Source organism: Euphorbia lathyris, chromosome 4 (assembly GCF_963576675.1).
Source record: "Euphorbia lathyris chromosome 4, ddEupLath1.1, whole genome shotgun sequence".
In the NCBI taxonomy this organism is placed as follows: Eukaryota; Viridiplantae; Streptophyta; class Magnoliopsida; order Malpighiales; family Euphorbiaceae; genus Euphorbia; species Euphorbia lathyris.
This window is the reverse complement of record NC_088913.1, coordinates 18,924,359-18,936,539: the sequence shown is the minus strand read 5'-3', so window position 1 is coordinate 18,936,539 and position 12,181 is coordinate 18,924,359. Positions and strand designations below refer to the sequence as shown.

General features: G+C 32.1%; 1 protein-coding gene across 1 annotated transcript; it reads left to right on the top strand.

Moving 5' to 3' along the window:
• Nucleotides 1-428: 428 nt before the first annotated feature.
• On the top strand, nucleotides 429-1,603 carry LOC136227091 (flavonol 4'-sulfotransferase-like). Its single transcript, XM_066015803.1, has one exon. The coding sequence runs from the start codon at nucleotides 441-443 to the stop codon at nucleotides 1,383-1,385; it is 945 nt and encodes a 314-aa protein (XP_065871875.1). The 5' UTR covers nucleotides 429-440; the 3' UTR covers nucleotides 1,386-1,603.
• Nucleotides 1,604-12,181: the final 10,578 nt, after the last annotated feature.

Genomic DNA, 12,181 nt, shown 5'->3' with positions numbered 1-12,181 from the left:
AGAAAATGAAATAAATACTCACAATTATAACTAAAAAAAAGTGAATGGTTTTTTTTTTTTTTTTTATCAAGATCGATTTTCTCAAAAAAATATTCTCGATGACATTCTTTCCTTCATGATCACATAAATGGATATAATTAAGGAAGGCTAATTTTATTTTTTTAAGAGAAGAGCTAAACATTAATGTATTTCGAAATAATACATTTAATTAATGAATTTTGTATTATATATCACTATATAAAAAAGATTATTAGACTGACTATCACTATACATTCAATTAATGAATTCTTGTTTTATTCCCATTAGAAGCCAAATAACAGCTAAATTGAATAAGATTTAATAAATTGTTTATGTTCCCAATTAAACACATTTCATAATTATATATATCACCAATAATGAGGCCATATACCAGCAAGAAACAAGTGGAGCAAAGTCTTGTCATGGATACTGAAGATATTGAAATGTACATCTCAAGCCTCCCTCGACAACCAAGCATGCGTCCTTCACTAAATCTATACAAATACCATGGATTTTGGTGTTTTTCTGATTTTCTCAAAGGAATCATTTTATTCCAGAAAAACTTCATCCCTCAACCCAATGATATTCTCCTCTGTAGCCTTCCAAAATCAGGAACAACTTGGCTTAAATCCCTCTCTGTTGCCATTTCAACTAGATCTAAATTTCCTGGCAGTGATCCAAATTCTTCCGCAAATCCTTTACTCACTGAGCTTCCACATGATATTGTGCCTGTTCAGGAATTGCTTTATTGCCTTGGCCATGAAAGGGACATTCAAAATCCCTTAATTTCAACTCATGTTCCTTTCGATTCCTTGCCTAAATCCATTGTCAATTCCAACACTAAAATCATCTATGTGTGTAGGAATCCCAAGGATGTTCTTGTTTCGCTATGGCATTTTTCGTGTAATAAGCAAGCGGAGATAATCACATTCCAGGAGGCCTATGAAATGTTCTGCAATGGAGTTTCGGATTATGGACCGTATTGGGATCATCTGTTAGGATATTGGAAAGCAAGTCTGGAATTTCCTGACAGAGTATTGTTTCTGAAGTATGAAGATATGAAAAATGATGGTTGTCTCTATGTGAAGAAAATTGCTGATTTCATGGGATGTCCATTCTCTGTTGATGAAGAGGAACAAGGTATTGTGGAGAAGATTGTTAAGCTGTGTAGTTTTGAGAGTTTGAGCAATTTGGAGGTGAATAAGAGCAAAAACACTACCAAACATATTCCTATCAAAATTGAAAACAATGTATTCTTTAGGAAAGGTGAAGTTGGTGACTGGAAGAACTATCTTACAGTTGAAATGGCAGAAAAGTTAGACCAAATCATCCATGAAAAGTTCAGTGGTTCTGGTTTAAGTGTCTGAAACTTCCCAACTCACATAAGCTTGTCATTTAACGTTTTTGTTTTTTTGCCTGTAATTTGGGATTCCAATGATAAAATAAACTTGATTTGTTGGTGATGATCACCTCTTTAGTGATCATCTTACTCAAAATTTTGTTGATTTATGTTTTTCATTTCTGAGAGGTTCTTAGAATATATGAAGCCTCACTCCCACAGAGTAAGGGAATTTATATGATTCAATCAGCAATTTATATGATTCAATGCTGGAAACTTTTTCAATAAATTTGTTTGTAAGATTTAAATTATAGGGAATTTAAGAATTTGGTATGGCTATTTGTTTCTGTAGAGTATCAGCTTCCATTCTGTTGCTAGATAAGAGGATTTAGTGAAATGTAGGATTTATAATAACGTGTTTGATTGATAAATTTAGACTATTCTAGGAATAGGAATAAATTATTCCTTTTGTTAGTATTTAGTTAAGCAATTATAATTCCATTACCCAATTATGAGAATAATTGATTCCATCTCTTCCCCACATCAATCAAATTTCATTCCTAATCGTGCGAAAAAAAACACACCATTTTCTTTATGTGCACATAAACCCACCCACATGTTAAACCCATGTTTAGTATAACCATTCAAATTATGGTTTTTATATATAAAAAAGTTTTTTTTCTCTCCAATTTTATAATAGAGTTTTATTTAAATAATAATAAAATTTTATCAATATGATTTGAATTTTTTCATATTCTTTTTTATTTTATTATAGTTATAATAATAATTATTTACTAAATTATTTTTAATAAATTATATTTATCCCGATTCTGATCATTAAACAACCAAATGGCTTTAAAGAGAATCAGATGCTGATTCCAAATTGAACCAAACATAATAAATAAATAGTCATTCCGATTCTGATTCGCCACATTCTGATTCCGAAGTTTACCCCAAACGCCCCCTAAGTGAAATGTAGATTTAGCCTTAATTTATGAAATGGTACAATTTAACCGTAACGTTCTCAAGCAATATCAATTTTAGCCATACATTATAGAAAATTAGAAAAAATTGGTTTGACAATTTAACTGTAATTTCAGACTTTCCAAATATCAATTATAGTTAAGGTTTTAGTATATTACTAATAAAATTACACAAAATTCTATTAAAATGCTAAAAAACTAAATCTGTTACATATAAGTTAATCACAGTTTTTTATCAAACTGTCTAAAATATTTACTTTGTTATTAATATAGTTAAAAAAAACATAAACTGTATGAAACTACTTAAATTTACAACAAACGTGTTTGGAAGGTCTGATGTGATAGTTAAATAACAGACAAACCAGTTTTTTAAAATTTTCGACAGTACAAGGCTCAAATTGATATTCCTTAGAAATGTTAGAGTTAAATTTGCACTATTTCGTATGTTATGACTAAATTTGCACTTTGCTTGGAATGTTAGAGGTTAAATTTGGCTCTTTTTCTAATTTTTTAAGGACCTCTTATCTTTTATGTCACTTAGGCCCTTAAAACGTCAGGACGGATCCTTACCTTAACTAATTTTAGTTCATTTATAGTTAACCGCTAACATTTCAAGCAAAGTGCAAATTTAGTCATAACATACGAAATAGTGCAAATTTAACTCTAACATTTCTAAGGAATATCAATTTGAGCCTTGTGCTGTCGAAAATTTTAAAAAACTGGTTTGTCTGTTATTTAACTGTCACATCAGACCTTCCAAACACGTTTGTTGTAAATTTAAGTAGTTTCGTACAATTTTTGTTTTTTTAACTATATTAATAACACAGTAAATATTTTTCTCCTTCCCCCTTCTTCTTGTTTGTTCCCCTTCCTCTTCTCTTGTTCAAACACTCACTTTTTCTTTTATTAATATATGACGGGTTTGACAGTTCTTGGGCCATGGGTGCATTCTCCCAGCTCAAGGTCTGTCTCATCCCAATTTCTATAAAAAAAAAATAGTTAATAACTGTAACTATAGTCAATTAGTTAATTACTTCACAACTCAGTATAGATTGTAGAGCCGGTTCTGTTTTGTGCATTCAATTGTATATTTGCTTATTTTACCGAAGATACTTTTGAAATAATAACCTTATAATTAATAGAGTCTTTAATTTGGTTCATTGTATTGTTCAATAGTCATCTCTGTATTTATCAAGAGTTGTATTGCTTCATAAAGAGCCATCTGTATTTACAGAGAGTTATGTTTTTTACTAATAGTCATGTCTGTAATATATAAATACATATGAATACAAGCAGTAAGGCAAGAGAATTTTTTTTCCAGGAATTATACTCTTCCTTTGTCACCTGTGAAAGTTTATTTATTTGATCCAACAACTTTCAGTCGCTATCAGAGTATTAGGGAATTGTTCGTTCTTCATTTTCGCAAAATTATTGTTTCTCTTCTGAAAGTTTGTTCTTGAATTCAAAATGGAAAAGAAACGAAATAATCGCAAAGAAAAAGAAGTTGTTGATTCACATGATGAAGATGATAATTTCGATCTCGATTATCAAGAAAACAAGAATCGTGAAGAAGAATCTGAAAATCAAAGAGGATCAGGTAAAGTGTGAGCATATGTTCGGTTACTTACCTAACCGAACCAAAATATGTTCAATTTTTAGAACCCAACGGAATAAGATTGATAGTCGAAAATTTTCGGTTGGGTTACCAACCAAATAAAAAAAACTCATAATATTTCATTTCCTTTATATTTTTGTTTCATTTGTTTTCAAATAATTCACTTGTACAAAAATTACAATTAAATAAATCAAAGGTCAATAAACCAAAATTTATATATGTAAAGATAAAATTGTATTTTTCAGAGGTTAGACTTTATATTTTATAAGTTATTTATATATGTAAAGATAAAATTATATTTTTTATATTTATATATTAAGTTTGGTTCGGTTATATATAGCGATATTTTTTTTCAGTAACCGAACTGATAACCGATTACCAAACTAAAAATTAAAATCGAACCGAACCAGAATGTTAAAATAACCGAACCAAATTAAGATTTCGATTCGGTTATCGATTATTTCGCTCACCTTTAATCAAGTGGAGATCATCGCGACCATGGTCGAAATCGTAAAAGAAATGATGATGATTCTTCAATTATGTTTTCAATCAATGATTTTTACCTGGTCAGTGATTGACCAAGTGAATTTGGTCAGTCATCGTTAGATTTAGGAGGTATAAATTTAATCCACACGATTGTTTTAATCTCCACTATATGATTTTAACAAGTCTGGATCTAATGGTGACCGACCAAATTCACTTGGTCAGTTACTGACCAGGTGAAAAATATTGATATACAATAAAGGTAAATAATTTATTGGTTTGTAAATTTTTATATAATACATTGTTTATTATTCATATTTTTAATAATATATTATAAAGTTTTTAATTTTTTTTGTTTTATTCAACATTTTGGTCCCCTTACCCATTTAAATAACTTATTTTCCCTTTATAAGATAAATTGTATTTTTTTTTTATCCCTCGTCCATTTTTTTTTACTTTACGGAATTCAAAGATTGATGCGACTATCCAAGATTAAATATTATTAGAGTATACATATACTTTTAACTGATATCATTTAATTGATATTAGGGGTAGTATAGACCTTTCACTCATTTGTATTTCTACTGCTATATAAAGCAGAGTTTTCCTCTTTTCATAAATAAGAGATTCTATTTTCATCTCCATTGTTCTTTACATCACAATATGTTATCAGAGCTTGATGGTTAAGATCATCATGCTTCATCAATGGTAAAAACCAGTTATCTGAGTGCTTTGCAAACAGGAATTGAAGAACACTTAGAGATTGAAGAATCTACCGAAGAAACTGATTCATCGAACGATTCATCTTTGGAATTGCAACAATGAAAACAAAGATAGTGAAAAGGATGGATTGGCATCTTCTAGGCTCGACAGGGATGGATCTGCTCACCATACTGATAATCCAAGGCTGGTGTTAGTTCCGGTTCTTCTCACCGGAGCAAATTACATTTCATGGTGTAATATCATGACGAGAGCATTACGAGCCAAGCGGAAGCTCGATTACATACTCAAAGATAATTTTGAGCCCGAGAAGGACACACAAGAGCATGATCGATGGGAGGAGGTAGATAGCTTGGTCTATTCCTGGATTATTAATAGCATTTCGAAGGAATATGTCGAAGGATTTCTATATGCAACAACTGCTCGTGGTTTATGGATCCAAATCAAACAACAGTTCGACGAAAATGACGGAATCATGTTCTTCCACTTGAAGCAAGAAGTTAATTCAACTGTTCAAGGTAATCTCTCTATTACTGCTTATTTTACAAAATAGAGAAAGATCTGGGATGAGATGTCAACACTTAGGTCCTTGCCTTCGTGTACCTGTGGAGAAGCTAGAATTATGATTCAACAATTTTATGATGAAGATCAATTGCTACTTTTCTTAGCTGGTTGAGTGAAGAATACGAACATGTTAGGAACCAGATTTTGTTGATTGATTCATATCCATCGTTTAATAAAGCTTTTTCTATGATTTTGCGAGTGGAAAAGCAAAAATCGAATTTGCTTATAGATCCTGCACAGGATTTATCACATTCTGTTTTGTGAAGGCTGTTTTTACTCATCCTAATGCTCGTGGTGATATGAAGAAAAAGTCAGTGATGGCAAAAGAGGATAAATATTGTGTACACTGTAGAAGCAGTGGTCACATAAAGGAGGAATGCTTTAAGATAGTAGGTTATCCGGATTGGTTTAAAGGAAATAAGAAGAAGAAACAAGTTGTTGGTGCTACTCTTGAGATAGATTCTCCCTGTGATTCTATTGATTCACTAGAGAAAGGAGTTCAAGAAATGGTGCAGAAGGAAATGTAGAAGTACCTAGCAAGGGGCAAAGCTATTAGAGAAGACTTTATTGCTTTTGCACATAAAGATATCAGTGGTAATTCTTATGCTCCTTCTTCTCTTATTTCTATTAATGCTTTGTGGATAGTGGATTCTGGAGCTAGTACACATATGTGTAAGGATGTTCATCTATTTAGTAAAATGGGGAAGCTGAAGATACCTAGAAGTGTCCATTTACCAGATGGTTCTGTTCAAACTGTATATCATACAAGCACAATTAACATCAACTCATTATTGCAACTGACAAATGTGCTCCACATTCCTGCATTTCAGTTTAATCTCTTATCAGTGGGGAGGTTACTTGATACAAGAAGATTTGGTGTTCAGTTTTTAGCTGAGACTTGTATCTTGCAGGACTTGGTTTCTAGAAGAAAAATTGCAGAAGGAGAGTTGGTAGCAGGCTTATATCAACTGCAGCAAGATATGGTGCATATTAATACTAGTAAGAAGTCTGCACTCAATAATGAAGTTGTTGTTTTAAATGCTGTTGTTGACAATTCTGTTATAGCTATGTGGCATCATAAATTAGGTCACATTTATGACCATAAATTTGCACATATAAAGAACCTGCCATGTAATCTTTTGAATCACCATTGTGCAACATGTCACAAGGCAAAGTAGCATAGGTTTCCATTTTGTAATAGCGAAATTAGAACTGTAAAATTGTTTGAATTGCTTCATATGGATGTGTGGGGTCCATATAAGCAAACTTCCCTTACATGTTCTAAATATATGTTAACTGTTGTTGATGATTACACAAGGCTCACATGGACTTTCTTATTCAAATCTAAGGACCGAGTTCCTATCCTACTTCAGCATTGCTTGCAAACACTCAAAACGCAGTTTGATGCTGTTATACTCAAAGTTCGGACTGGCAATGGTACTGAGTTCATGGGAAGTCAAACGCAGGCACTATTTCAAAAATATGGTGTTATTCACCAAAGATCTTGCATCCACACACCACAACAGAATGGTGTAGTGGAAAGAAAACATCGTTTTCTAGCTGAAACTGTAAGAACAATACTCTTTCAATCTGGTCTCTCAAATAAATTTTGGGGTGAAGCTATGCTCTATGATACTCATCTAATCAATCTATTGCCAACAAAAACCCTTGATTGGCAGAGTCCATATTTTAGGTTCTACAAGCAGGAACCTAACTACAAAGAGTTAAAGAGCTTTGGTTGTCGATGTTATGCAACAGATACACAGGCTCATAAAGATAAATTTGAGCCTCGAGCTCATCAAGGAATCTATTTAGGTTTATCTCCTGGCCAAAAAGGATACAAAGTGTATCTTATTGAGAAACAATAGTTGGTTGTATCAATAGATGTTCGATTCTATGAAACACAATTTCCTGGTGATCTAATGCCTGAAAACAATATACCAAATTGTCCATTGCCATATTTCTCTTTCATGCCTATACCAAATATATCTGACATTCCTTCTACCTCACAAACCACAAATCTTCCTCCTTCTGCAACTACTTCACCACCCCAATCACCAACTACTCAGTGTCCCAAACACCAATTCCCTCACTATCTCATACTCCGATTATTAGTCCTGCATCCATAGGTTCAAACACTTCTTCTCAATCTTCTATTATACCTCAACATCTTACTTTCACACCTACTATTACTCCCTAAACCTCTTCAAATTCGTCCCACTCCAATGCCTCCCAACCTGAACCTATACCACCCAAAAAGAGTTATCAAACCACCTTAGTGGCTCAATGACTTTGTGGTCAATTATGCTGACAATTCTCTTACCTGTACAAGAACATATGATACTTATCTGGCCCATATTGCGAAGGTTAAAGAGCCAAACACTTACAATAAGGCATGTACCCAACTTGAATGGCAAGAAGCCATGGCCAAAGAACTTCAAGCCTTGGAGGAGAATGAGACATGGATTCTAGTTGAATTGCCAGCAGGGAAGAAACCGATTTCATCTAAGTGGGTGTATAAGATAAAATATAATGCTGATGGAAGTGTGGACAGATATAAAGCTAGATTGGTAGCTAGGGGGTATGATCAGAAATATGGTGTGGATTATACAGAGAGTTTTTCTCTTGTCACCAAAACTGTCACAGTAAGGCTATTTTTGGCAGTTGTTGTAACATCCGTGTCTAAAATTTTGTTTTTCGAAATAAATAGGGTTAATTATTTATGAATTTAAATATATTATAGGATTCAATTTAATGTTTTTAGGTGTAAATTAAAAGTTTTGTTTAAGTTTTATAAAAATAAATAAAGTAAAAGGATCAAAATCAATATTTTATATATCCTCTTATTTCTATGTTCCAATTTTCCAATTAAATATTATGTTATTTTAATTAAAAAAAATAAATAACTAAATATGAAACATATGAATGACAAGTTGATATTACACAACATTTTAAATATTCTAAATATACATGTCAACCATTTAAACTAAATAGTACTACATCATCATATCTTTGTTTGAAAATTTAACAAATGGCATATGAGTTAAATGCCATATGTCATAACAAAATATTAAAAGGATCAATTTGCATAGAAATTTGTATATTTTCATGTTCTTACATAAGTATAGAAATGAAGGGAGATACATAGAAAAAAAAAGGGAATGGGAGGAAGAGAAAGAGTAGAAAAAAAACGAGAGAGAGGAAGAAAGAAAGGAAAAAGAAAGAAAAATGCTATATATATATATATATATATCAAATTTTGGGTTAAGGAGGGTTTGGAGAAAACGTTTTTGACTGATAACGGATCACGTCAGTGATCGACGACAACGTTTTGCAGCTATCAACGCATCACATCGATTAATTTCGGTGATCGACGACGATATTTCGGTAACTGTATTTTATATCTCACTTATTTTTAAAATGTTATAAGTATGATTTTGAGTAAGTCTAGTTTCGATTATTAATTACTAATAAACATATAAATTTTAGACTAGTTGTCCTTTTGATTTATCGAAATGAAATTCCGTATTAAAACTTTTAGCCGGGTAATGAGTTTAAAGATATAACTGGTCTAAATCAACTACGTCAGTTCAAAATTACTATCTCAGTGACCGAACATAATCCGATAAGAATATTTCGATTATTTTAAATTATATCAATAAAATATCTTAAGCAACTTTAATAGTTACAATTAAAATATCTTGAAAATAGAAGGACTAATATGGATATTTTCCATGTAGAGTCGGTATAGAGTAGAATATAAAATTTGTACAATAATTTGAATATAAAGGTAGTACAAATAGACGTATGATAATATAACAAGTCGAACGGTATATTCGGTCTGAAATAGCTATTCTGGTGACAAAATTAAAATAAGTTCCAGTTTTAAATGATTTACGTGGTTTTGAATACATTTTATTAAATCGTTTAATATATATTGCTTAAAATATTTATATACTTATGATTTTGATTATCTGAAGAATAATTATTTATTATCGTGGTACCTTGAAAATTTGATTGATAAAATGAATTTGATGATTTCTTACGAATTGTTTTTTGGTGGAGAAAGTTGTTGCGGTTATTGTTGTTATTATTTTTGTGATTTGGATTGAAGTCCAAATGTGATTTTTATGTTGTGATATTTTGAAAAAATAGAAAAAATGGTTTTGTCCATCTAGGATTGCCCGGGGTAGGAGTTGTAAGTTGTAAGACCATACCTAAGGGCGGTATGGCCAGAGTGCACGGCTGGTAGTCCTAACGTTAGGCAAGGCGAGATATGAATGAGATATCTCGATTATTGATATTATTGATATTGTTGATGTTATGAGAATCTACACGGGTGGAATTCGAGGATGGACACACACGAATTTTATAATACGTTTTAATAATGCTTGATGATTTGAATTATAATGTTTTACGTTTGATTGATTACGAGTTGGTTTGTTAAAGCAATTTATTTGATTACGAGTTGATTTGAGTACGATTCGTTTTGATAAAACGTTGTTCAATTTGATTCGTTTTGATAAAACGTTGTTCGATTTGATTCATTTTGATAAAACGTTGTTTGATTTGTTTCGTTTTGATAAAACGTTATTCGATTTGATTCGTTTTGATAAAATGATTTATATATATAAAGCTTATAACAACGTGAAATATACAATTAAAGTATTAGCGTGTCATTCAACGTGTGAATAAGTTAAAACGAGTTAATAAGTTAAGAGAACTACCTAAAATAGGTAGAACTACGTGGCTTTGATTCCCGGTTTAAATATTAAAAGATGTTCGGGATACGTAGGAAGCTCGATAGAATTATCGAGTCCAAGCCAAATAATTAAATAAAATTTTAGGTAGTCCAAATAAATTTTTATCTATTAGAAAATACGTTCGGCTTTTAGACTATTAGAAGTTCGTTATCCTATTTTCTATTCATACCCGATGCCGTTTAGGGTCGGGTGTGACAATTGCAGCAACCAAAGCTTGGCCTATTCATCAAGTGGATGTGAATAATGCTTATTTGCATGGGTATGTAGATGAGGAGATATATATGTGGCCACCAACAGGTTATACAAAGTCAAAAAAGGGTCAGGTATGTAAACTGACTAAGTCCTTATATGGACTCAAACAGGCAGGGCGTCAGTGGTATAAAGAATTCATTTCTACCTTGCAACAACTTGGTTTTCACAAATCTATGCATGATTATTGTTTACTGACTAGACAGTCAAATGGGCATTTTACTACAATTGTGATCTATGTCGATGACATGCTCATTACTGGTTCTTCTGAATAGCAAATTGTAGAGATCAAAAGTGCAGTACATAAGGCCTTTACTATAAAGGATCTTGGTTATACTAAATATTTTCTTGGGGTTGAATTACATAGATCATTTGCTGGAATCATTTTGTCATAAGGGAAATACATTACAGATTTGTTAGTTGATGCAGGGATATCTAATGCTGCTACTGCTACTGCTACAAGTCCCTGCCCTAGTGGAGTGTAACTAGATCAACCAAATTCTTCTCCTTTATACCTCGATGCAGAAAAATATAGAAGAATCATTGGCAGACTTCTGTACTTAGGGTTTACCAGGCCGCATTCATCACTCAACAATTAAGCCAATACATGAATTCACCAACTCAGCAACACTGGAATGTCGCCTCACACGTTCTTCGATACTTGAAGGGAACAAGGCAATTGGCATTATTTTTCTCAGCAGACAATGATGGTTTACTAACTGCTTTTTATGATTCAGACTGGGGGAGATGTAGAGTTACAAGGAAATCTGTCACAGGTTACTGCATTTTCTTGGGAAGTAGTTTGATTTCATGGAAAGCTAAGAAACAGTTGACAGTCAGTAAATCATCAACTGAGGCTGAATATAGGTCCATGGCAACCACAGTTTGTGAGTTAAAATGACTAAGCTACTTGTTACCTGAATTTCAACTTAAGGTTCAGCTTTCTATTCCTCTTATGTGTGACAATCAACTACCATTTGCATAGCTGCAAACCCAGTCTTCCATGAGAAGGTAAAGCATATTGATATAGATTGCCATGTGGTTCATGAATATCTGCAACAGGGTTTCATAGTGACTCCTTTTGTTCCTTCACAAAACCAGTTGGCAGATATACTTACCAAGAATTTATCTGGTTCATAAATGCAGCCTTTGCTTGTCAAGTTAGGATTGTTAACCATTACTCTCTCAATTTGAAGGGCGAATATTAGAGTATACATATACTTGTAACTGATATCATTTAATTGATATTAGGAGTAGTATAGACCTTTCACTCATTTATATTTCTACTGCTATATAAAGCAGATTTTTCCCCTTTTCATAAATAAGAGATTCTATTTTCATCTCCGTTGTTCTTTACATCACAATAAATATATTTTATGTTTTAATTTCTATGCGTTTTAATGTGGAAAAAGCAAAATTTTTGAGCATTAAATCACTAATTAAGGTT